General features: G+C 38.5%; 2 protein-coding genes across 3 annotated transcripts in view; one reads left to right on the top strand and one right to left on the bottom strand.

Moving 5' to 3' along the window:
• The first annotated feature begins 1,885 nt into the window (after window positions 1-1,885).
• On the top strand, window positions 1,886-8,091 carry ubr7 (ubiquitin protein ligase E3 component n-recognin 7). Its single transcript, XM_065255814.2, has 11 exons — window positions 1,886-2,238; window positions 2,559-2,692; window positions 3,187-3,247; window positions 3,323-3,418; window positions 3,559-3,612; window positions 3,700-3,805; window positions 3,956-4,074; window positions 6,653-6,841; window positions 6,962-7,142; window positions 7,261-7,322; window positions 7,416-8,091. The coding sequence occupies exons 1-11, from the start codon at window positions 2,110-2,112 to the stop codon at window positions 7,506-7,508; spliced, it is 1,224 nt and encodes a 407-aa protein (XP_065111886.2). The 5' UTR covers window positions 1,886-2,109; the 3' UTR covers window positions 7,509-8,091.
• Window positions 8,092-10,964: 2,873 nt separating this feature from the next.
• The window catches only part of btbd7 (BTB (POZ) domain containing 7), a 50,447-nt gene continuing 34,594 nt past the window's right edge, over window positions 10,965-26,817 (bottom strand). Inside the window, exons 4-11 of one of the 2 annotated variants that reach the window (XM_065255812.2) lie at window positions 25,467-25,675; window positions 24,064-24,139; window positions 21,164-21,324; window positions 17,918-18,061; window positions 17,210-17,399; window positions 16,571-16,749; window positions 15,514-15,921; window positions 10,965-15,428 (exon numbers count right to left, since the gene is read on the bottom strand). In XM_065255812.2, the coding sequence (XP_065111884.2) occupies window positions 14,781-15,428; window positions 15,514-15,921; window positions 16,571-16,749; window positions 17,210-17,399; window positions 17,918-18,061; window positions 21,164-21,324; window positions 24,064-24,139; window positions 25,467-25,675 (2,015 nt within the window). In that variant the 3' untranslated portion in view covers window positions 10,965-14,780. The remainder of the gene's footprint in view (window positions 15,429-15,513; window positions 15,922-16,570; window positions 16,750-17,209; window positions 17,400-17,917; window positions 18,062-21,163; window positions 21,325-24,063; window positions 24,140-25,466; window positions 25,676-26,817) is intronic. The other variant, XM_065255813.2, reaches the window with a different exon arrangement.

Below are 26,817 nucleotides of genomic sequence, written 5' to 3'. Positions count from 1 at the left end.
ATGTTTAAAAAATCAGACTGTAAATTGTTTAATATAATTGCGTATGTTCTTCTATATACGTCATATTCCAGTGTTGAGTACATTCATGAATAAACAACAGAATGGTGTTTGTAGGCTGTGTAGCAGCATCAAGGCCTGTAACCATCCACGTAATATGAAATTTGTAACTTTAGATCGTTTGTGGAAAACAGAAACAAAATCTATGTTCGACTTTATGCAACGCTGCGCAGAATAATAAGCGTATGACACGGAAGTACCGCGAGAGCGGCACAGCTTTTGAATCGCTCACGCGGTATTGTGATGTCACACGCCAATCCTTCTGCGCTACGCCTTGTAAAATCGAACTCACACATATGCCTGCAATGTTATTTACATATTTCACGTCGTAATTGTGGTACTAACGTGTTGGTGATTACAACTATATAAGTAAAAGACACTTGACCAGCTTCATAGAGTTCTATATTTTTATTATTGCTTGTTTACTTACCATCCACATCTTCCTTGCCATTTCCAGTTGAGCTTTTTTCTTGTTCAACAAGAACAGTCAAAACCTCCGAGATGTCAGCATTTAATTTCTTGATTCCGGTTATCATTGACTTTAAATTGTCATCTACTTTTACTGTGAATTGGTTTGTATGTCCATCTCTGCATTTCAGTTCTCCCTGTAGTTCGCACATTGCCATATTCTTCTTCTTCTTCTTCCTATGTCTAATAGCGGTTGAAAAGCCAACTTATGGTGTATTACCGCCACCAACTGGACTGGAGTGTGGAGCATGGGAAAAAGTACAGATTTTATTATAATTATATTTTACTTTATATTTTACCAGTCTTTGGTTACCTGAGGTAGTTAAGTAATTATCTTTGTTTTTATAGACTGCCCTAACCATTGAACCCCGACCCTTCAAATTTGTTTCGCGAAGATAACAATTTCCCTGTGTTTATCCAGAAACCCTAAAGTGGTGGAGACATGAGGTGCGTTCCATTCGACAGGGTCCCTACGGAGTGTTCACTGCTCCCTACTCCCTGAGCACGGTATATCAGTTGAAGTGGACTTCACGCACAATAACCGCTCATTTGGAACGGCCTGCAAACGTCATCAAAGAAAGTCAACGACGGGGTCGCGCAGATTGATATAACATAAATATTCAGAACTACAATTATATTTTAATTTTTATTTTCTATCACATTTAAAATATCTACACTATACAATAAAAAAAAAAACATTGAGTACTACATAATGAAAAACGTATGTTTATTATACACTTTAATTGATTATTGCTGCTATTACTTGACTATTAACAGAATTGAAGCCCTGCTGTAACTGTCATGCAGATATGAAAGTAAACTTTTATTTGGTTAACTATGTGTATATATGTGTGTTTTTAAACGATTGTCATATAATTGAATAGCGGTCTGACCGTTCTGACTGGTGATCACGTGATGCGCGCAATGACAGTTGGGTGATTATCGCTCTCCACTTCCTGTGAAGTGATGTATCGATGTTCCCTGATTTCCTATGCCGTGCGCAGTGCCCTTCGAACTGAACATGTTCGCTCCCTTCGGATTGGAATCTCACTTAAGATGGCGGAATACCCTGTGAAGTCCACTTCGCAGTCCACTTACGGTCGAATGGAACGCACCTATGATACAAGATTCATGTACAAAAAATAACTCTGTCAACAAATTATTTTGGACGCGCCGCGCAGATCTCCCGCCAAGGGGTTCTAGCTAGAAGGGATACAGCTACGACCAAATCTCGCGAGATGTTGGGTTTAGGATTAGGTTTGGGGTAGGATGAAAACAGCGGTCATCCGGCGAGATTTCACAAGATTTTGGCCGTAGCTGTATCCCCTCTAGCTTCATCCCCGCCAAAGCGCCAACACGGTATTTACATAAACCGGAAGCAGCGTTGTTTTGTTATTGTCACATTTTCTCCTAGACAGATCGTTCGGGTATTATCAAATCGCATGGCAAATTCCCACATTTAACATTTATTACACTGCAAATGAGAGGCTGGTCTCAGTAAAAGTGATCTGCTAGACAGGTCATATGATTCTTGTGCCCTGGAACAGGAACTAGAAGCATTTTTTTGCGCTCCGTACTTCAAGGATGGCGGCAAATGATGGAGAGGAGGCTACTGTATCTCTGGTGGACGTGTTAGAAGAAGACGAAGAGCTGGAGAACGAAGCCTCTGCTGTTCTCGGTGGCAGTGATTCAGAAAAGTGCTCATATCCAGAGGTTATATGCCAGGGATTTGATTTGTTTGTAAAATGTTATAGCCACAAAGCAATGCATACAGGTTATAATTTAACATACAGTAGACGAACGTGTTGCATAATAGTGTAGCTTGGCGATTAACATTATTCTTGCACAGTGTTTGTCGGATGCGTTAATATAACTGTACGGTGGCCTGCGTGTTTGCGCTGAAATAAATCATGTTAAACGATTAGCATGGTGATGTAAGATCAAAATAGATAGTAGATGGATTTTCAGTGCCCTGAATTTAGTGTAAGGATACCAATTGCATGTCCTAATATTTACTATATATTTTTAAACAGGGTTATGTAAAGCGTCAGGCTCTGTATGCCTGCAACACCTGTACACCAAAGGGAGGAGAACCAGCTGGACTCTGTCTAGCATGTTCTTACAAGTGCCATGAAGGCCATGATCTTTTTGAGCTTTATACCAAGAGGTAAATATTTACTCTATCCGTCTAAAAATAACCACGTGATGTAACTACTGAGGAAACATTATTGCTTAAGTATGTTCACTCTATATGTCATGCTTGTGTATATTATTCTAAATATTATATACTGCACCTTGCTTTTATTCATTACATAATACGTTGTTGTGCTGTTTGTTAATATTTTGATTGCACAATATTCACTGTTTACAGTCAGGATTTGCTTACATACAAATACTTTCAATAACAAAATTCACCGAGTACAATGAGCATCTGTACTTTAAAGCCATACATATTTTTGTACATTTTATTTTGAATTACTGTTTTTATTCTTATTTACTTCAATTACTGAGCATTTCATTGCACAACTGTCACTGACATCTTGTGCACGTGACAATTAATCTTAAAAATTGAACTTGATACTAATAAAATTGATGCATGGTTGTTTAGTTATAAAATGGAATGAAAACGATCAAATCATTAAACCATTTTTGGTAATACAGAAACTTCCGATGTGATTGTGGAAATGACAAGTTTGGGGAAATGGAATGCAAGCTATTTGCGGTAAGTTGTAGGTTTTTGGTCTTTAGTATTTAATTGTATTGATGAGGATTACAATGAAGGCTTTCTTTTATGCAGGATAAAGAGAAATTCAATTCAGGGAACAAATACAGCCACAATTTCTTTGGCATGTATTGCACATGTGACAGACCCTACCCAGATCCAGAGGATGAGGTAAAAAGCGTCAGATTAAATCTTTTAGTCTATTATTTTTATCATCATGTATTATCATTCTTTGAGAATAGAGACTGATTTAAGGTTCATTAAGGATTTGGACCCGATGGCTGAATTTTAGAATGAATTTTTCTCTTCAGGTTCAAGATGAGATGATCCAGTGCGTCTCGTGTGAGGACTGGCTTCATGGTCGGGTTAGTTTTACCCAAATTCCAAACATTCTGAACTTGCTTGGATTCGCTGATGTCATGTCTGAAAACATCTCTGTTTGTTTACTTTAGCATTTGGGTTGTGTAGTGCCAGATTGTGTGGAGCTACAGGAAATGATTTGTGAGACTTGCATGAATAAAGCACCTTTCCTTTGGACATACGCTGCAGATATAGCAGGTAATGTTGTTTCGTTTTTGCACACACAGATATAGAATTTGTAAAGGCTGGTCTTCTCTAAAAACGAAAAGGATTAAATCTATATTACGATCATTTTGAACACACTTCATTTGGTAGTTCAACCAAAATATTAATTTTTGTTTGCTTCAGTGCCATTTATAACAAAAGTCAGTTCATGCAAAGAAGAGGAAGACGTTAAGGTGGAACATGATGAGGAAGAAGAGAAGAGAATTAAAGAGGAAAACCCAAAGAGCCCTGTGGATGAGAAGGTACTGCTGTCTGAAAAACAATGTCCATTTTTTATCCTGAATACATCATTGTATAGTGGCTGAATTATATGAAGGTAAATCAGTATCAAAACTTGAGAGCTTGTAAGTTTGAATTTGAGAACTTGCAAAATAACACACAACTTCGCAAATCTGTCAGTGCACTTTTAAATCTTTGCCTTTTGATCCTCTTTTTGTGATATACCCGTTTCAAAACGAACTTGCACTCTTGTAACTCAGATGTGAGAGAGAGGCTGGGGTTTAATGATGTCACTCAGCAGAAGAGCCACATCGCCCCCTTGTGGCGAGTAAAATCACAATAAAGGGAACTATCAAACCAATGATAACTTTTGGAACTGATATTAAAATAAGATCAAATATAAACCTTATTTATTAACACATTGTCCTTCACTAATATTTTACTGTACATCTGAACACTGTAAAGGTTTGCCATGTATTGTATAGAGGCCATGCAACAACGTCACTTTTCCATGTGACCACGCAAGTGCTCACCCTGTTGAGTGGCAAAACATTACACGAAATGCCAGTAAAACTGACTATTATCAGCTTAAATTGACTTAAGTTGGCCTTAACAGCGACCCTGAGAACATGCCAAACAATCAGTAGTCTGTGGACATTGGCATATGGCCAGATAATGCTTTTTCTGACATATAGGTTTGTCTTCCCTAACACTATTAAACCATCCCACCTTTGTAGAACACAAGGCTCATCATAATAGATATTTTTTAATGAAGGCTCTCTGAAAAAACTTTGCAATTACACAGAATAAGAGTATTCATTGGTATATTTTTATAGTTTTTTATCCCCTCCTTTGAGTGTTTTTTGTGTCTGAAAAAAGACATCTCCAAATTATTGTTGCATCTGTTTGCACAGTTGATCACACTACTTTACCCATTTTAGACGGGTTTTCCATGTTATGCTAATGCTGTCGCTCAGACTTTTTGCCGCTCAGTAACCACAGTCACTTTTGCCGAATGTGACGTCATGTGCATACCCTCTATAGGTAGAGTTACCCCTACAAAAATAAACAATAGTTTTACTGTCCCCTGGAGTGAGTTTTTAACAGCGTTTTTAATTAAGGGTTATGTCACTGATCTATATAAATAAATGGACTGTGCATAGAAAGCTTAATATAACAGCGAGAGGTAAAGCCATCGCAGAGTTTGAGCGGCCATCTTTGCATTCCCAACCAGCAGAGGGCGTCATTACATTCAAAATCATGATCTAAATTTACTGGGTTTACAGTGTATCAATCTCACAACATAAATTTTAAGGATAAGTATACGTAATTTAAATTTGCATATAATGTTAATGAAGTGATTGCACTTGGGGTGGTGTGTCAAATACGTCTCATTGCGCATCCTTGGAATGCAATCTCAAAGTAAAGGTATGTTGTACTTTACATTGTTTTAATGCGTATGCTAATTTAAAACATAAGAAAAATATCCATCACCCTTTATAAATTAACCCACAGGAAAAAATGACTATTATACTATATAATTTAGTTTAGTAAACTGTGGTAAAATTCTTAGATACTAAAAATTTACTTTAGTAATGTTCAAAAACAGTATACAGAATACTATATCACCCTATAGTAATTCTGTTTTAATATTTATGATATTTTTCTTGATACATAGAGTACTGTAGTTCTGTTGCACTATAACAACATTGCTTAATCTGTTGCACATTTACACTTTATAAAAACTTCTACACTTAAATATATAAATTGTTATTTCTCAACATTCCACTTCAGATTTTGCAAGTTTTCACATCGGGACTGTGAGTTTAAATATAAGTGTGGAAGTTCTCAAATTAAAATTGACAAGCTCACAAGTTTTGATCTTGATTTACCTTCATAGAAGTATAGCATGGCAATTTGCAACCTTGGACCACAAAGTCTTAAGTAGAATGGGTGTATTTTTAGCAATAGCCATTGTATGGGTCAAATGTAAAAATTTTCTTTTATGCCAAAATCATTAGGATGTTAAGTAAAGATTATGTTCATTGAAGATATTTTGTACATTTCTTACCATAAATATCAAAATGTTTATTTTTGTAAGTTGATGGAGTGCTAAGTACTTAATTTGGACAACTTTAAAGGGGCTTTTCTAGATATTTTATTTTTGCACTCTCAGATTTTAAATGGTTGCATCTCGGCCAAATATTGTCTCCTAACAAGCCATACATCAATAAAAAGCTTTTTTATTCAGCTATTTTTAAATACATTTTAATAAAAATATTTGTTCCATAAATGACAACAAAACTTAATTCTCCTTATAAACTAATTAGATATTTTCCATACAAAGTGTTACCACTAGGTGGTGTTAGTGGGCTTTTTAAATCCATAAACTAACCAAAAGTTTGACATTCTCTCCCTATCCCCATTTTTTTTTTTGCCATCATTTGAAAAAAATCCTAAAGCTTATCTGTATAGTATGCCACTAACAACACCATGGTCGTGGGGTTTAATTCCTAGGGAACACACAAACTGAAAAATCTGTATTTGAGATAAGGATCAGTGATTGAGGCAGCAGATTGGTGACTTTTTCTTTGTCATCAGGTCCAGATCAACGGGACATCCTGTAAGCGGAAACACCAGGATGAAATTGAAGGTTCCTCAGAGGAGGGCTCGTGCTCAGGTTGCAGGCTGAAAGAGATGAAGGCTTCAGGAAGGAGCCGGACACAGCAGGGTGCCGTGTTCTGGCCTTCTGCCTGGCGCACCAAACTCTGCCTTTGCACTGACTGCAAGGTACGGCACAAAATGCATTGATTTGCATACATAAATGCGTTTTTTTTTTAAACCAACCTATAACCTTGTTAATGGTCTTGTAGTTAGTACAGGATGTGTCACTTTGTTTTGCTTGCTTAGATCCTTTATGCAGATGCAGGAGTGTCATTTCTCACGGATGAGACTGACACGGTCCTGGCTTATGAGAATAAGGGCAAGTCCACAGAGCAGGCTGAACAAGCGGGTGGGGCAGAGGGCCGTGACCCCTTGATGTCAGCCCTAAACAATCTGAATCGTGTTCAGCAGTTGGAGATTATCCATGGTAAGCAGATGTTTTTTGAGCATCATTATCTAAAACTGTTTATATGAACAAATGCACATAAGATTTTAACTTTAATCACTGAAAATTAAGTAAACTAATTGAGTTTGTGCAAATTTAGAGTATAATGACATGAAGACAGAACTGAAGGACTTCCTGCAAACATTTGCCGCAGAAGGCAAGGTAAGCATTAAGTCAAGCCGAAGATGAAACCGTCCTGCCTTGTGGTAAAATGCTTGTGGATGGATGTTAAAGATCATCTCCTTCTTCATTTAGGTGGTGACGCCCGAGGACATTCGGGACTTTTTCGAACAGCAGCAAAGCCGTAAGAGACGAAGAGCCAACGCAGGCCAGTTTTATTGCAGCTAAACCATCCTACCAGCTTCATCATGTTGATTTTCCGAGGACACCCCTAGAACATTTTATAAAATAAATACGCAGTTTAAATCAGGCGCTGTATTATTTTGACCGTGTTTGTATGTCAGGTTCTGTGTCATTGCTCTTACTGTATTTTGTTATATTACCATTTCAAATGTTTGAGATCATGTTAAACATGGTTTGATTGGCTATCTCTTAGGAAAAAGATTCATGGAAAAGCACTTCTGTAATACCACAGGAATAGAAGTTGCAGTCAATCCTGAGGAGCTTGCTTTCTTTTGTGTGCAATTCAAAACGGCACCGTTATTTATGGAAAGCTTTGGAAGTGAAAATCACGTGACTGCAGTCAGTATTAATTCTGTAAAATGTCTGGTGAGATGCTTTGCAGCCTATAGACAAAATTAAGTTGGAAACAAACCTATGGAAACAATGTTCCTATATAGGTTTTTCATGTGGTTATCATGACAGTAATGATCACATAACCCTTTTTTACTTTGCCTCGTTTCCTTGCATTTTGTAGATTCTGTTCCTTTTTAATGTCCTGCCTTTGAGAAAATAAACATAATAAATTTGATGCACGTCTCAGTTTATACCATGATAAAGAAATTGTATCATTCATGTAAGCCCAATCTTTCTACATTATTTCATTGTACTTAGGTTTTGAACTTTCTGTGCATCTGGTACATCTCAGTAATTTAAAATGGGTTTGAATAATTACGCAATAGGAGAATTATGCTTTTTAATGAATATTGGAAATATTCATCAAGGTCTCTGGATTTTTTCTAAGAGTAAAGACGAAGAGAGCATCTAAAATGAGTAATTCTTATAATTACCTGTATAGCTCAGTGGTGGAGCATTGCATTAGCAGTGCAGAAGGTCATGGGTTTAAGCACACATACAGATTAAAATGTATGCCTTTGTAATTAGAGGTATAAAGTACTCAAGTATTTTTTTTTCAAGTATCTGTACTTTATTAGGAGTGTTTTTCTTTGGCAAACTTTAACTTTACTAAATTCCGAAGCATAATACTGGGCTTCTTATTTAACTAAGAATGTAGTTTTCATATTTCATATCCTTTTAGCATCAATAATAATGCAGTAACTGTATTTATTCATTTGTGACAAGAGTATGCAGCAAACCAACACAAACCTCAGTTTTTTTATAATTGTATTTATTAAAAATAATACTAATTGATTTTTTATTAACAAATGTAAACTGCTATTAAAAAATATATATTTTCACCTCCAGACACTCCAAATTATCTTCTTAAAAAAAAAGGCAAAAATTAGGCTTCTAGACCAAAACAAATGCCAGTGTTATATTTATTTGAAGGTGTACATCACCCCCCATCCAAAAAGGCCTTCGCTCTTTTAAGGGTTAAGTGTCTTAAATATTTAAAGTCCCTATAAAGTTAATCTTAAAAATTGTTTCTAAAAACACAAAAAATGTCAGAAAAGTATTCCTGAAACGTGCCAAAGACTAAACTAGTACCGAATTGAACATTTTGTTACACTCTCAGAAATAAATGTACAAAAGTTGTCACTGTGACAGTACCCTTTCAAAAAGGTACACCTTTGTACCCAAAGAGTGCATATTAGTACTTCAAAAGGTACATATTGGCAGTTCAAAGTTACATATTTGTACCTAAATTGTACATATTAGGACCTTTTTAAAGGGTACTGCCCCAGTGACAGCTTTGTACCTATATTTTTGACAGTGTAGATATTGAGTTTAGATTGTTAAACAGTTTTTCACCATGTCTGTGTTCAGGATTATTTGGGCAGGGTTAAAACGGTGGCTCATTGACACACTTGAGCCACCTCGCATGGCCCCACCCCTAACCCAATCGACAGCAGTTGAGCGCCCCCACCACCTTTATAAGATTTTGAACTTATTTACTTGCCTTTTTTCAGCATTTAAATTTGGTTGGGTGGTTAATAACACATTTTTCTTTGGTATGACAAACTTAGAACACATTCAATATCTCATTTTACAGGGATTTTAACTCTTTCCCTGCCACTGACAAGTTATCTCATCAATTAAGAGAAAACATTTTGAAAACATGTGTTCCTGATGAGGTTTTATGTTATTCTGTAATACGCGATTATCGACTAGACGCACTTACCCAATTAATAAAAAAACTGATGCAAAAAATTATTTACTGAATTTAAACTCTGTGTATGTTTTGATAATCGTTTTGAATCTGATCTCTAACAAAATTCCTTTATAGAAATGCAATTATTTCAGCTTTTTGCTAAAAAATACCCATATTAAAGAGTTTATAAGCAGAGAAAAAAAATATAGGATTAAATTTTTTTCCTATTTTGTTTGTAAGCAGAGGGTCTGTTCTTTCATTTTATATATTTTTAGAAGAAAATTGTCCTGAAAGGCATTTTGTAAAACTTTTGTGAAAATCACAAAAAAATGGAACTTAAAAAAAAAATGGCTGGCAGGGAATGAGTTTAAGTGAAATGTAGTGGAATAAAAACTATGTTGATATGCTTTAAAATGTAAAAGAAAAACATACTGATAAAGTGCAGATACTTGAGAAAAGTATTTTAATAAAGTAAAAACTTGAATACTTTACACCTCTGTTTGTAATGCACCGTCAGTCGCTTTGGATAAAAGCATCTGCCAAATGCATAAATGTTTAAAAAAAGCCATTTAGTAAGAGAACTTTTCCTCCTTTTTTTCTCCTATACCCATTAATAGCAAAGTGTGGCTTACATTGTATTGAAAATCTGAAATGCATGAATCAATTTAAACAACCAATAAACAGACATGAGCATTATAACTCAAAACTATTTATTTTCAAGACATTAGTCACCTAATGGGAGAGTAAAGTTCATAACTACACCGGCCAAAGAAAAGAATAGAAAAATATACACTTTCCACAACTCCACAAAAGAATGCTTTTCTGTATGTGCGCATGTACATACGCACATACGCCCAATGTCTCAAATAGATCTCGCCTGTTTTATATAGATTTATAAAAACTTTACATTTTACATACAACAAAACACCGTATTTCTGAGGCCTGTGTTCCAAGGTACCAAAAATCTTGAAAAATATTTTATTTTTGAGAAAAAAAATCAAACATTATGCACACTAAGCGTCGGCTACAGTATTACAAAGAGACGGTTCAACAGAGGTTTGTAGAAACGGCTTGCATAAGACAAAGGGGTGTGGAGGAAGCCCAGCCTCAGGCAGGGAAGGCACTAAATCATCTCCTTATAAGAGAGATAGCACAAGAGAGAACCTGGAGATCTTGATTTATACGTCTGCAGACAGAACTTCCCTTGCCCTTCACACATCCAAACGCAAACCTTCGTTCGTTCGTTCCGCCTTGCGGCACTTTGGAGATAAATAATGCAATGCCATGCAAATATAATACTTAAAAGGATTAGGAATGAATCGTATAAAAGTGAATCTAGCGCTGAACAGACACAATAAAAATCAAAGCCAAGAGAGGGCGCTCTTTAACAAAACACTTTGTACACATTACCATTAAAAAGTCTTACCAATTCAGATTTTAGTGCAATGGGTACCTTCTTCATCTGTACTAGCTTTTACTCCTTGGCATACGATGTCAAGTATGGTGGCCAAATTCATTTCCTCCAAAACAACCCATCATTCTTTGAAGCAATGAAAATGTTACATGAAGTCAAACAGGACAGACTAAACACTTACAGCTCATCTCTTCTGGGAGAGGTCAATCGCATTTCAAATTCATTCTCTAACCCTCGAACACCACAAAAAAGCATTCATGTTAGCAATGTATTAATTATGAGGTCAGCGTGCATCTCAAACACAAAAAATACTATTGAATTGTAACTAAAAATATCCCTCATATGCGTTTGATATTGTGTAAATGATTTCTAGATTTAAATATGGCCTGAGTATAGCAGAGGCAATCCAAGGAGTTTTCCTAACCTCCCCTTTAGATTAAGGCATGGCTGGGTCTATCCTTCGCAGAGGTAAGCGTTGACGTCAAGAAACGCTCTGCGCTGGCAGAAAAACCTCAGAGTAGCAGCAGTGGGCCTAAATATCCATCTGTCAGTTTTGGGTCACGGTTATGCAGCGATTGCGATTCACTAAAATGACATAACAGACTTTCGAATCTCCTCCCGGCTGCCTCGAAGGGAAGTGCTGGTGCCAATAATGTGATGCTTGTAGTTATAGACAACGTAATAGACTGGAAAATCAAAACTTATATGCAACAGGGAAAAAATTTCATACAGAGGGTTCTTCTCAGCAGACCCAGATCAAAATAACATCAGTTCAGACCTACGGCAGGGTTGGCCGCTCATAACTGCTGGCGCATAATACTGAAGTACAAACCTGAAACACTGACAATCTGAATGAGTGCAGAAAGACACATCAAAAGGAAACGTGAGCTGCCGGTAAACCAGCTCCTGTGTGTCAGCTACATTGAGTCATTGAGCCTGCCGGACCCACAAGGCTTCTTTGACTAAAACGCAAGCTTGTGTCTTTCAAATGATCTGGGATACACTTTATATTCGTAAAACAAGAAAGCGGTTAGTAAATAAGTTCACCCTGCTTTTGAATAGGGTAGATTTAAGTAGGCTGCGCTGCATATTATGCATATTATTTATATGCAGATGAAATTATTTGCATCGGGGACCAAGAATCTTGCATCAGATGTACCCGCATGACTATATACACACACACACTTTAAGAGGACAGGAACATTTTCCATAAAAGCCTCCTGTGTATCCATTCGGTTTGTTTCAGATGACTTCAACCCTCCGAGAAGACTGCTTGTACCCCTGCCGGAATCTACACTGCATCTAATTACGAATCTGACCCCCTTAAGCTACATGGGACTACACAGTATAGCCGTAGGGTTAATGACACCGTCAGGTTTGACAAGCTGGAACCAGTGTTACAGGTCCAGCACACTTTCTGTCACGGGTGATACCCTCAAAAAGATTCATTTTTGTACCTTTATGGGTATACAATACATTATACCTGAAGGACCTATTGTCTACCTTTTAAGGACCAAAACTGTACTAGGTAAGTGTTAAGGATACAAAACATTTTAAAAAGTACACAATAGGTCCTTAAGGTACAGTTATGTACCCCAACATTAACAAGTATTATGTTTAGTATACCTGTAAAGGTACAAAACCATAAAGTACCACCCGAGCGACAGAAAAGGTAAAATGTTGTGACCGTTTGCATGTTGAGTGCATTGCACTAATATGAATATATATCGCCACAGCTAAAATGACTGAATAAGAACACGGGTAAACGCAGAATAATCGCTTCCTGTCATTAATAATACGTACGTCAATTGTAGATTTAGTTACCGCAAATTACCGTAGCAAAATGGGACGTATAATTTGCGTGAGCTGCAGCCATCACTCCTCACATTCCTCTTAAAACGTCACTCTTTATTTTAACGTCTCGACTGCGGGGTTATGTTGATTCTTCAATCGAGAAACACAGCGAGACTTCATGGAAATCTAAGTGAAAATGTGATTTCCAGCTGTTGGCTTCGGTCCCTCGATGGTAAATGTTCAAGGTGAGGTCTGAATCATTTGAAAAGAATATAAAGGAGAAAGGGAAAATCAAACGGGGTTGGTTGGAGGTAGAGAGTCTCTCTCTGGCACAGAAGACCGTGTGTGATACAAAATGGAGGTCATCGCTGCAGATATAGCGGTTTAACCCCTTAATTCTTTTACTATTCTTAAGGCCATTTCTGCTGTTCAAAGTGCCTGGGGTATTGAGAGAACAATAAATGACATTCGTGAGAAACATTTCATAAACTATCTAAAAATCTGAACCAGAGAGTTTTCATTCAATCTACTAAATTCAGCTTTATAGATACCTGTAACATAAACAGTCTTCCCATCCCAGCTTAATAATTTGGGAAAATCTGACATTCTTACTTTTTTGTGCTTTCAAACCGACAAAAGGTGTTCTGTGCTCCATGAAACATGAGATGTTGCAGATGATTTTAGGTCCAAGGATCTTATATAATTGTCTATTTTGAGAATACAGTACCGTGATGTATTGTTCATTAGCTTAAGCCTGCATATTTGCTGCGTCAGCACGGTCAAATGATATTTTATGAGCAGAAAGCTAATTTATATTAAAATAAACACCTGCGCCATTGAACTGCAACACGGGACTTTCTGATTCGGAGTAAAATAAAGCTTAAAACAGCAGTGCAGCAGTGTATTGTTTTGTGAAGTGTTATCTTAAATCATCAAATAAAAAAAGAAATTCCTCAATGCTCAAATTTTCCCCAAGCCAGTTTTTAAGCATAATTGTTGGTCACCTGCTTGACTAGAGCAAATAAATTCTTGCGCCTGCTGACATCTAGAGGACCGAGGTTGGTTTGATGGAGCTTGATTGAATGAGATGCATCTCTGAGGAACCGCAGCCTTGAAAAAAGACAACCGAGGGGGCCGAATTTCGTTTGAGCGGACCGACAGTTTTTAAAGTTAAATACACACAGGATCGACTCCATAGATCCGGGTTGTGGAGCACAATAAAATTCGATGACGCATCTAAGCTATTGTTATGCCTGACAAGCTGCCCCGTAGGAGACAGGGGATTTTATTTGTTTTCCCTTTTATGTTCCATCTTGGTTCTTAAATTGCACAGGCTAATGTAAAAGCCAGGGAATGGTGCGGATTACGCAAGCTATTACTGCCACTCTTCTCTCAAAAGGAGAGGGGGGCCGTTTGTCAAGGACTAGAGAAAGTAATGAGTTTGTAACTTATTGCCTTCATATTTTCCAATTTACTTCTAAGGAAAGATAAATCTGTGCGTGTAGATAAATATATAATTTCCTAGTTGGCTCTGCCAGCGTTGGGCAAATGAAAGTAAAAGAAACATACTGTGGTGCGTGTACATTAATATGCAAAATCTGTCAGGATTGTCAAGAACCAGATAGGCAGGACCGTGATCTATACGTATAGTGACTACGGGACGGATGACTTCTATTCAGGGCAGTTTAAATGGAATTTCATGGAAAAACAGGTTTGGGATTTTTCCTCTTTATGGCGCACACAATCAAACCAAGCTCTCCTCGTGCACGGTTCAAAAACCTGAAGCAGCTTATGTGACATCCTTCAGCCACCAACATAGCTTGTGGCCATTCATCGCTGTGAGATCACTTTAAAGAACACAAAGTGCAGGACTGCTGGTGCCTCACCTGTTAGCTTACACTTAGCATTTATATATCAGTCCATAGTCTCTGTTAGCACAACCCCTCATTTTGATCAGGCGTCAGAGAGCGGACTTCCTGTATGGGTATTCGGGTTTGTTGGGTGACCTACGGTCTCGAGCCCCCAACCCTCCCTCTTCCCCAGTCCCTACGTTTCCTCCTAACACCAGCCCTATCCCTTCGGGAGCCGGCCTGCGATTCGTAGGCCACTCCTCGTACTGTTCTGTCGAAGGGCCGAGTCCACAGGTGAGATCTGTCTCGTTCATGGCTCGTGACCTCTGCGCACCCTGTGCAACAGCTGCTTGGGAGACGATCGCCAAGTCTAGTCTCTGTGGAGGTTGTTCCAGCACATCCAGGCGGAGAGAGTCGGAAGGCTCGGAGTAAGCCGGAGGCGGCGGCCCGCTGCCTGCCTGACGACTGTGGATGTAGAGGTCCGGTCCGCTGTAGGGAGGCACGTGGCGACCGGGGAACTCGTAGAGATCAGGGAAGTCAGGCTGCGGGCCTTCGGGCTTGGGCTCGGCGGCGTGACGTTTGCGGGAGGAGTGCGGGTGCCGGCTGGAGTAGCCGTGGGATGCGGGCGGAGCCGTAGACATGTGGGGGTGGGATTCGTGACTTTCCACCTCCATGGAGACTTCTGGAAGGCGACGCTCCTTCAGGCTCATTGCAGAAACTCCCATGGCGATGTCTGGCATGACGGGTTCCATATTCTGCTGGAATAATTTAGAAAGTATAACTATTACCACCATCCTTTATACAATACTGTTATGCAACACAAATTTTTATAGTAAAAATTACCATTTGCTTATCAGGATGAAGACTTCTTCCTCCCGGCGCACTGGTGCAGTCAGGAGGCAACGGCTTGGTTCCTGGTGGGTAAACTGGGCTGGCCATTTTTGAAGAGGGCTGCCTGTGGAGGAGTGCATGATTACAGGGGTAGGAGAAAGATCTGGAAGGAGCCTGGCTAGGAACCCGAGGTCTCCAGCCTGCTTTAAACTGCTGCTGGCTGTGGCCCGGGATGGAAGGAGGATGGTAGGGTGGAGGCGGTGGGGGCAGTGGAGGATGGAAGCCCACCAGTGACTCCAGGTCGGTGAACATGCTCTCCACAGCTGGTGTACTGTTGACCCGACAGCGACCCGACTGGCGCAGAGCCAGCACTGGACTCTCATCTCCAAAACGCTCTTCAGGAAAGAACTTGTGCGGATTCTGAAACACAGCACAGCTAGCGTAAGGGCTTTAAAAATCAGATGCTGTTGGCTGAGAAATGCTAAAGAAATTTTGACTTGATGGTTATTTAAACTGCAGAAATATCCCTTTTGAGATACACCATTTTGAGCTTAAAGCACTTAAAACCAAGTGTACCGTGTCCAGAAAACACATTGACTGGTCTAAATCGCAGGAAATGATGCGAAACATCAGTGGCGGCCGGTGACGTATTTTTTCTAGGGCGCTCTATGTGATGTTTGTCACAACATGTATGTAGCCCGTCATGTGTGTGGTTCGTAATTTCAAAATATGCGTTGTGCACGGCAAGTGAAGAATTGTGCATCATGGTTCACATGACGCAACAAACACATATTTTGAAAACATAAGCGAACACATATTTTGAATTTGCGCCCCTCGGAGGAGCAGTCACAAGCCGCCACTGGAAAACATACTTGTATCTGAAGTGTATTCTATGCAAGCACTAAGATTTTCCTTAAAATGTTTATGGATAAAACAATAATTGGAAAAGAACATACAAACATCAAAGCTCTGGTAAAACTACTTGATGATCAGAGATAGAGAGAGTGAGATCTGTGGTTGCCATGGCAACGCATGTCAGCATCCACGCAAACAGGATGTGCTGGGTTACCTGAAGGAGTTCTGCGGCCCCGTCAGGTAGTCCGAACTCTCTGAGCACACGTATCTGCAGCTCGTAGCTGACGGTGGCGCCTTCACCGCAGTTCAGAGCATATGCCCGCTGCACCTGGTCTGTGTGACGCAGCTCCTGCAGCCTACGGATCATTTCCTTCACTACTCCCAACCTGGGCACTGCAGGAAACAGCAAAAACAGATGACTTCAGTACATGCGCAAGTACATAAACGGTTAAAAAAGATCATGACACAAGTGTGTATGCCCACATACAGAGACAGATGTAGTGTTTTTATCTATGATGAATGTTTTGTGTAACACCCACAGCATCGCAAAGCTTGCCAACATGCCTTGTCAATGTTCCCACACACAATATATTTACAGAAAACATCACTGAAATTCATCTTAAAAAAACATCACCGTTGAATTGAGCAATTATTATCTGCTAATGTAATTTATGAGATTCGCAACTGTGTCCTATTGAATATTTCAGAAGATGCAATATGTGAGAGGCAATTACCACAATTAAGTGGGAACCAAAGTACTGCATAATATATTCTCCAAAGACCGAGGGCCTTAAAATTGTAGATCGGCTAAAACAATGCATCATTACAAGCTATGAATAAGCGCTTAACCCACCTGGTATCTCATTAGCAACCACAGACGGTGGAGCTGTTTGGCTGCCCGCCATTTGCTGGTGGTTGATCATGTGACAGCACTGGGGCACAGCATTGTTGACCATGTAGAGCGTGTCGGGTACGTTGGACATGCGCACCATTCGCAGCCTGACCAAATCGGTCTGCTCAACCATCATCTCATCCAGAACGGCCTAACAAAAAATATTTTAAAGATTGAGAAAATATATGCTAAATACATCTATGCCTTTCATTACATAACACAGTTGACATTTTTAGCTATTTTAGTCTTCTGCTCAAGATATCGAGGTGTTTGTTAACATTTTGTGTTTTGTTAACTATAGTAAATAACGATAACAGGGTTGACAACATAAGACCATAATTTCATGACAAACACAGGCAACCTCTTATAGAAAGCATAAGAAAAATATATTGTGAGTTACTGTCGTTTTTGTTTATGTATTTAGAAAAATGCCAATAACAACAGCACATAATAACAGTTGGTGTCATCTATTCACGGTTAGTCATTATTTACACATGTTAATTAGAGACACAGACGGCACCTGTTTTGCAGAATGACCCTACTGTTTGTATTTTGGCTGAGGAACAAACTTCCCTCCATGAAATCGTGTCTCATGGTCTCCTCTTTGCCTCAAAAGAAGCTTGTACCTTAGACACCCTGGTGCGTGCGAGGTGAGTCGGTGGAACCTACCTTGGCCTCCTCCACGTAAGGAGAAAAAAGGCGTGGGCGAACATAAATGCCAGCGCTCTTCTGCCTGAGCCAGGCGTTGGCTTTGCCTCCCTCTGCTGTGGGCAGCATATCAGATGGAGGAGTGCTGATCAGTCCCCTCTTCATCTGTTAAAGGCAAAGGAGAACGGCATTATTCATACATGGCGTGAGCTTTCGAAAAACAGACAAAAAACTAAAACGTATGCATTAGTGCAAAATCATTCTTTGCAGTACTGAGAATCAAGTATGTACTAAAATCATCTTTCTGTCATTTTTAATAACAATATGCAGTACAGTAGAAAGATATTATTTCTTTGTATCCTTAAGGGAGATAACATTGGATTTGTGTACCCACTATGAATGTTATTGAATGGAACATAAGGACATGATGATAATACTTGAGTTTCTAAGTTTGGTACACTTTAATGATTTAGTGAACAGATGCTTGTCTAATAACGTTTAGTCACAGATTCATCTGGTAGAAACTCATTTTGGTAGTTAAAATAATCCTGTTCTATATAACAAGTTTAAAAGAATGTAAACCTAAAAAAAAAACTACTAAAACTTTAAATTAAACATGCCTTTAAACTATAAACTTTGGGAGAAGCAATGTTGAGCTCTAAAGCAATTTTGCACGCATTTAATGTAGTGTAACTGCCCTTTAGTGCTCCAATTTAAAGGAAAACACCACCTTTTTAAATATTTTACTGTGTTCTTACCTCAACTTAGACAAATTAATACATACCTATCTTTTTTCAATGCGTGCACTTAATCTTTGTATAGACCCCTTCAAGGTTTGTAAACATTGAATGACTATCAGGTGCGCGCGCAGCATGGGGTCAAACTGTTCATACAATCGAGGCTTTATAATTTAATCTAACAGGGCTGAAAAATGATGACTTACCTGAAACGAAGTGATCACTACAAACACAAGCCTCTTTGATCTTTGCATTGTTCCAGTCTGCACGTTTTGCTTGCAGACGCAGATGTTGTATTTTTTTGTTTTTGAGATTCTGCAATAATCGCGAAAACTTAACGGAAGACCTGATGCGCTTTTCACAGCCCACGACGTAAGTAGGCATTTTTGACGATACCAAATAATACGCAACTCAATCTGCTGTAATGACTTTTCTGACCCCGACATGCGATTTTGTTTTTCTCTCCCTGTCTTGTCCTCGACCCGAGGACGAGACAAACAGACCCAGTCCCAGTAGATGTGAAAGTCGGCACACCTCTGATCTACTGGCTGTCCTTCAACGTTATGCCCAGCTGATAGCTGACCAACGATCACCGGCAGAACCGCTTAATCTCCGCTAAATCTCCATTTCCGTTCTCCCAAGGGTTTTTCCCTCCTAGGACTTATTTTTCCTCGGATAAAAGCCCGGGGGTTTTTTTTCTCCTAGGGGGTTTTTCACCCCGGGGAGGCAGCCTTTTTGGGCTTTACCTAGCTTCCTCTTCTATACGTTGCTTTAGTAATACGTGCAATTATAATATTGAGTCATAGCCGCAGCAAATTTAACTGCTCATGCTATCATGTATTTTGTTGTGCTATCTGTCGTTTTCTGTGCTTTTCACTGCTTCTATTTATGTAAAGCTGCTTTGAAACAATTGACTTTTGTGAAAAGCGCTATATAAATAAAATTGAATTGAATTGAAAAGTGGGAACCGCCTGTGACGTGAACCGTGAAGGGGTCTATAGCATGTCGTGAATGTGTTAGCATAATTCATTCCTTAGGATCCAAAGAGGGAAGAATTTAGAAGCCACCAAACACTTCCACGTTTTCCCCATTTAAAGACTGTTAAATGAGTAGTTACACGAGCGGACAAAAAATGAGAACTATATTGTATCGTTTTATTTTGTGTCACCATACTTACTTGGAAGTGTTTGGTGGCTTCTAAATTCATCCCTGTTTGGATACTAAGGAATCAATGGGGCTAGGCTAAATGCTCACACATTCACGACACGCTGTACAAAGATTAAAGGCGCTCTAAGCGAATCTGCGAGACGTCACATTTTGTTGATGTTTGAACTGTTTTCAAACAAACTGAGCGTAGCTAACTCCTCCCCCTCCCTTCCGTGCTTTCATGAACGCGCCCAACCCCCACCCCCAAATCCTTCTTGTCGTTTATTGGCTGGAACACTTTGTTTTGTTTCATGGTGCTAGGTTTGGCCACTGTGTTTATATTGAAGTTTGTAGAGCCTGGGCTGTCTACAGAGATTGCGTTTTTTTACAGTTTGATCAGCGGACAGGCAGATAGTGAGGAGATGTTTTCTGTATGTAACAAAAAATGTTTTATGGTCTAAAACGCTGAATTCACTTAGAGCACCTTTAAGTGCCCCCATTGAAAAAAGATGAGTACAGTATTTTCCGGAGTATAAGCTGCAATGGAGTATATTAAGCACCATCATTCAAAAATGAGTCATTAAGGCAAAATAACATATATAAGTCGCATTGGACTATACATCGCGTTTATTTAGAAAATTATTTCACAAAATCCAAGCCGAAGAACAGACATTTAATCTGGAAAGGCAAGTTATTCAACTAAACAATAGCAGACAGAACAGCAGGCTGAATAGATGTCTGTACGTTAAAGTAATATTATCAGTTATTTAAACAATAAACCATCTATAAACTAAATTAACCGAACAAGCCAATTAGCGTGAAGTTCGCAGACTCGTCATTTCGCATCACTGAATCCATTGAATTACATAAATAAAGGAGAAGCATATAGCGGACTCTTGCGGCTGTAGACGGTAATGATGTCTCTTGCCTCATAAATGTCAAAATTCATTCATACTGACTTACAAGGCGCACCTGACTATAAGACGCAGCAACAGCCAAGTTATGAAAAAAAACATGGCTTATAGTCCGAAAAATACGGTTGAGGTAAGAACATAGTAAAATATTGAAAAACTGGTGTTTTCCTTTATACTTTACAAAAAGTCACTAGCTTTAAATGTCCAGATCTTCAAAAAAAAAAAAAAAAAACATATTCCAAATGTATACTGTTCTCTTTTGTGGAACATAAAAAATGAGTAAGAAAATGCACTGGGTCATGTCTGTAAAGGATGCAAAAAAGCACTACAAAACATTCTTTTACAACCTCCAATCCATATTCATTATAACTGCACAAAAAAGATGGAGCAAAAGCTTTGGAAAAAACAAACATGTTTTCATTTTTAGTTTTTTTTTTATTTATTTCCTTTAAGAAAAGGCACACACTTACAGTATCAGAGAGGACCTCACTGTTAGTGGGTAATATGTGCTCAGTACGGACGAAAGGCAGCAGCGGAGAGAGAATCTCTTTAAGCTCTTCCAGGTCCAGATCCCTTCTTTTCACACCACGTTTATTCACACTATGCGCAGTGCCAGACAGCAGGTTAGGCTCTGAGGGGAAATACATAAACACACAGACAGTCACACACAAAGGCAGGCACCTAGATTCACACACGCAAGCATCTTCTTGGAAAGTCCTCAAAGGAAAAGGTGGCCAACTTTCTAAACCCACACTACAGATTTAGACAAAGATGGGTGGGGTGTGTGCGCTTCCAGAGGATTAGTGCGGTATCAATATGCAGCTCTGCTGTCGGCTGCCTTGCCCTTGAGCGGGGAATTTAAGCTCAGGGATACTCATGCTGAAACCACTTCTAAGATCTTAACCTTGTTAGATCATATTCTAACTGAAATACCCTCTATACATAACCTAAAATATTGTTAATGACAAAATGAATGTGTGATCTTGCCCTGCTGCATCCCTTAAAAACGTGTTAGGTGCTGTGGGAAAAGCAGTTCATGTTTGTGGTTTGGCAACAGCTGTAAATGTTCAAGATAGTGTTAGTCTGTGGGATATTTGATTCTGTTGGGTACACAGAGTATTTGGAGGCCGGATCTGTAGCCGCCAGCCATATGCTACGGTTCTGTATTGCAGAACACTTGGCCTGGTTTCTTAGTGCTGAGCCAGTCAGAGTCATTACTACACATTAGGAGGATTGGGGAATAAATCATTAGGTTGGCGTGATTCAGACCAACATCTCCGGAAATAGGAGGAAACGAGGACAAAGTCAGTGACAACAAGTTTGGCCCAGGAAATGTGTGTGTTATGTAGATTGGAATATATGTTTAGGGCTGCTAAATGCAATGCAAAGAAAAACCAATGCATGAATACCAAAATCGTATTAATTAATTATGAATGAATAATACCCCATAAAATAAAGATGCTGTCTTAGATGACATGCTTTAACAACAGACAAGGACTTAGTGGAGAGAAACAAAAATGCTGTTGAGTTTGGCTTTATCTATATGTAGAGATGGGTTCCAAAATGCGATAAACGCCATTTAAAAAAAAAAAAAATCTCTATTGTATCAGATCAGTATTAAAAAGTAAATTATTAATTTTATGCAAAATCCAATATCCGCCGTGTTACTCTGTCATCTTTTCTTTCCTTTAGTCCCAAAACGCGATAAACGCCACTCCTCCTTCTCCGCAGAATGCAATAAATCCACTTAACCAATCACAGCGCACCATTCCACGCATTGTAAGTAATAATGGCGCCACTTTGAATACACACGGAATCCTAGTTTTCCTCATCTACTTTGTACTTCATGATCAACAAACAAAATAATACTTTTGTTGGTCTGTGATGAGAAGTAACGTAAGCCATCAAAATCGAATAATTTAATTTACGGGAGAGGCACTCGGGAGACGTAAAAATGCCGGCAGTTGCTTGCTCTCACACCACAGCATTAAGCTTCTGTCATGCTAACACCCAAGGCTTGACCCCAGTGGATCTTATGAAAAACTTCCCATTATTTTACTCGAAGCCAACGAAAAATCGATCAGGACCAAAACATTTTACAGCTTATCGCTGTCAAAAAAGTTCAGCGATGACATCCCAAGGATGAGAACAGCAATGACTGTGTTCTTAACTCTTTCCCCGCCATTGACGAGATATCTTGTCAATTAAGAGAAAACGCTTCCCCGCCAATGACGAGATTTTCCGTCTTTCCGCAATACCGCTATTATCCACCAGGTGGCGCCCTTCCGCAACTTTTTAAAACCGGAAGTTTTGCCCTATGGCAAGCTGCTGCATGTCCGTGTCTGTTTTAAAGATCGCTCTGAATGGGATCGCTATGAAAAGTCCGTCACAAAAATGGAATTATCTCTGCTTTTTGCTCAAAATATGGTGTTTTTGCAAAAACCTACCCATATTCAAAAGCTGATTGCAAAAGAACCACTAAAGGTAGGATGAAACGTTTTTTTTTTTGTTTGAAAGCAGAGGGTCTGTTCCTTCATTTGGTATATTGTATATGTTTATATACAGTATTTAAAGAAAAACACTGGCGCTGGCTGGCAACTTTTTTTAAAAACGCTGGCGGTGAAAGAGTTAATATGACAAAGTTAATGCCATTAATGTTTATTTTTTTAATCTTTGTATACCACCACTAGTCAACTAAATGAATATAACATGACAAAGATGAATGCACATTTATATATTGATTCAACAGTTATATAGCATTTTGGAAAAACCTTAATAATACATTTTATAATAAATCTTTGAAAATCAAATGATGGTTTTGCATTTTTTATGTTAATATAACCTAAAGATGCTATGTGAAAGTTTGTAACAGAAAATAGGGGTTTTCATCTTGTCCTTTTCTTGGTATAGAAAACACGTTTTTATTGAAATTAGTCAAAATGGATTTATTGCGTTTTGGAACCAAACTCTTCATATGCATATTCTGAATTAAAGCGACTATAATGCACCACAATTACGTGATAACATTATATTCCAAGTTGCTAATTATATGATTCTGCTTGATTAAAGTTTTGTGGCTTCTAATAAATATCTTTGATTTCTTTTTAATACTCGTACTAAATGTTGACAATTCACTTTTATTAGTGAGCACTTAAAATTACAATTTTACTTTCCGAGATAAAAGACAAAAATACTGTTGACTCATCCTACACCAATTTCATCCAATAAAATGCTATTTGGAACGAGAATGACTCTTCTCTGAATACAAACTACCTCTGATTAGAAACAGCAAATCATGTTGATGGATTGATGGAAAACTAAAAGCTTTTATTGGGTAAATAAAAAAAGGACAAGTCCAGATCTGTTGTACCTCTATCAGCCATCCTCTTGATGAGCTGGTGCTCACCCCACTTCACCAAATACTTGAGGATGTCCTGCTCACTGGCCTGTGTACAGGGAAAGAACAGAACTAGTTAATATAACCAAAGCAAGCGTTGCCAAGCTGGATTAAAGTCTATGCAGGTGGAAAAATAATGTGTTTAACAAGAGGACAATGCATGCAGACATAAGCACATCTTAAAAAACTGAAATACATCATGGTGGCATGTCCTGCAGGTGTCAGGTGAAACCCAAGCAAAATGATCTTGCTCCTATATAATCGAATTTGGAATATTGCACAGCCAAAATCTAATTTCACTTCAAAGTCAAGTGCCAGCCCAGGTTAAAAGGACAAAGATTAACCCGTGACAAGACTTAATATGTAGCCAGTCTGCAAAACAGAGGCTAGTTCACACTGCCTTAAACCTCAACATCTCTGGTTGTTGTTGCTTGTTAACACTGTTGGTGTTTGTTAAGGTAACATTACAAGGATGTGTTTCCAAACGATGAGCTGCAATGCGGTCTACGAATTCTAGCACCTATTGGCTTTCCAAAAAAACTTTCATTAGTCTCCTGACACAGTTAGGCTTGAGGTGTTGAATCAATCAGGTAATCCCTCTTTATTGAGACAGTAGTCACCAGAGGCATTCGATTAACAGGTTTGACCCCAGGTAGTGCATCATAAATAAAGCATTTAAAAGTGTAAAGGTGCTAACAGACTTCTACATGCCAGATGGGGATGTAGCTCTTCCTATAAGCTCACAGATAGACATGGAGGGGGGGTCATCTGATACAGATGACTCATTCATCCAAAAACATAACAAGGTGACCTTTAAGAGAATTGAGCCCTGATCAGCAGAGATTGATCAACAGACTGATACTGACACCATTGCCTGAAATAAACACAAGTTTCCCAATAGTGCAATATGAGCTGGTTACCTTGCATAACCCCATCTATGCTTTCACAGAGAAAATAAGCTTGAACTTGTCCTAGCAGTTTAAAATGTAATGTAAGGACCCTACAGTGAAGTTGAAATTGAAATTTAATTAAGACGGACAGTAAGTTGACACAAAAAATGCTGAAGTATAAAAACAGCCTATTGTATAAACTTGACAAATCAAAAACACCAGGTTTATGTAACATTATACATAAACCGGCATGCACAGAAGACATGCACACATTGAATATGCAGTCAGAAGGCTGGATACTTGGCAAAAATATACAGAATAGGTTCAGACTTGGATTTGTATTACACAGTTTATTACTTCCCCTATTAAAGGACATTATTAAATGTTGCAAACAAAGTTGTACAAGACTATACATATAAATTGCACAGTGAAAAATTAAACACAAATATAAAATGAATATAATGTGATAAATTGGTGTACAGTCACCTGTAGATAATCGGACTGAATGGCTGTCAGCAGGTGATCCTTTGTGAGCTCATACAGGACGTCAGAGGTCATGACCTGGCTGAAATCCTCACACAGGAAGTGCATGGCCTGCCGATGAACCCATTTGGAGCCATAAGGTTGCGAGCTCCACTTTAAAATGGCCACCACCGTGTCCAGCGAGATGCTCTCTGCCACAATGTCTTCACAGCCTAATAGAAGAAAACAGTGACATTAAATTTTATTTTGGCATTAAGTGTTTCACTCCTTAAACATGCAAGTCTTTGTCCAAACCTGGTGGTTTAGAATTTTAACAAAATGTTGGTGGTCAAGAGTTCCCAAGACCTTAAATACTACATAAATGAATTCCACCACAGTATATGCAGATAAGTGTAAATTTTAATGTGAATGTATGCATTTAAATGTCACAGTGAAAACCGATGAATAAATTACGGTATCCATAACAAAAACACTGCTTTATTCTCCTTTCACAACTGTGCACGGAATTATGATTTTATCTGTTTTGTCTCTTCTCTTCCATTCAATTCTTTCATTTCTCACCTTTTTGAGATAAAAAACAGAATGTCAAAAGATAGGCAGTGAGAACAATTTAATCATAAACGCCATAGTTTTTATTCAGCATTTCATGATACAAAGACCCCCAGAGCAGTGGAGAACTCCAAAGCAAAGCAATCAAAGTCAAGTACATCATTAGAGAAAGCGTGCTTGTTTTTCTTATTAACATACATTATAGGAAGAAATTTAGATTAAATTTGTCAATATTATCTAACTATCCATTATTATGGAGCTCCCTTTGTGTATAAGATCAGTCTTTTGTGTACAATGAGATAAATTTCAGTCCGTTCCTCACACGACAAGGCTTACTTTTCTTTAAGAAGATTTCAGTGCACAAGTAGAGCTTACGCTGCAAAATCACAATTTAATTTTCTTTTATAGAAAGAGGCAACTCCCAGAAACCCTAACAACTCTTCAGGCGTATTGCTGAATAGATAAATTAGTAAATCAAGAAAAAAAATTTAAATTAAACTATGGATGCACCAAAACAAAATTTCAGTGCCATAGATATCAATATCCGATTACTTGGAATGACAAAGGAGGACAAGTTCGGTATTTTAGACTTCCTAAAATGCATTAAACTTTCGTTTACAAAGACGTGAAACTCACCGAGTGGTCAGGGGTGTTCACTGATATACTAACACAAAAATTGCTGCAAAAGATGCTTTCCAACAGCTGTTTCAACATTTGTTGTTAACTTGTGGACCTATTTTTCCAAACGCCTCACACCCGTACATTCTTCCGCTTAAGAGCTTGAATAATAGACACTCCAGCCCAG

The sequence above is a fragment of the Paramisgurnus dabryanus genome, chromosome 12 (genome assembly GCF_030506205.2).
Source record: "Paramisgurnus dabryanus chromosome 12, PD_genome_1.1, whole genome shotgun sequence".
Classification (NCBI taxonomy): domain Eukaryota; kingdom Metazoa; phylum Chordata; class Actinopteri; order Cypriniformes; family Cobitidae; genus Paramisgurnus; species Paramisgurnus dabryanus.
The sequence above is the reverse complement of the archived record's forward strand: the minus strand, read 5'-3'. Positions and strand labels throughout refer to the sequence as shown.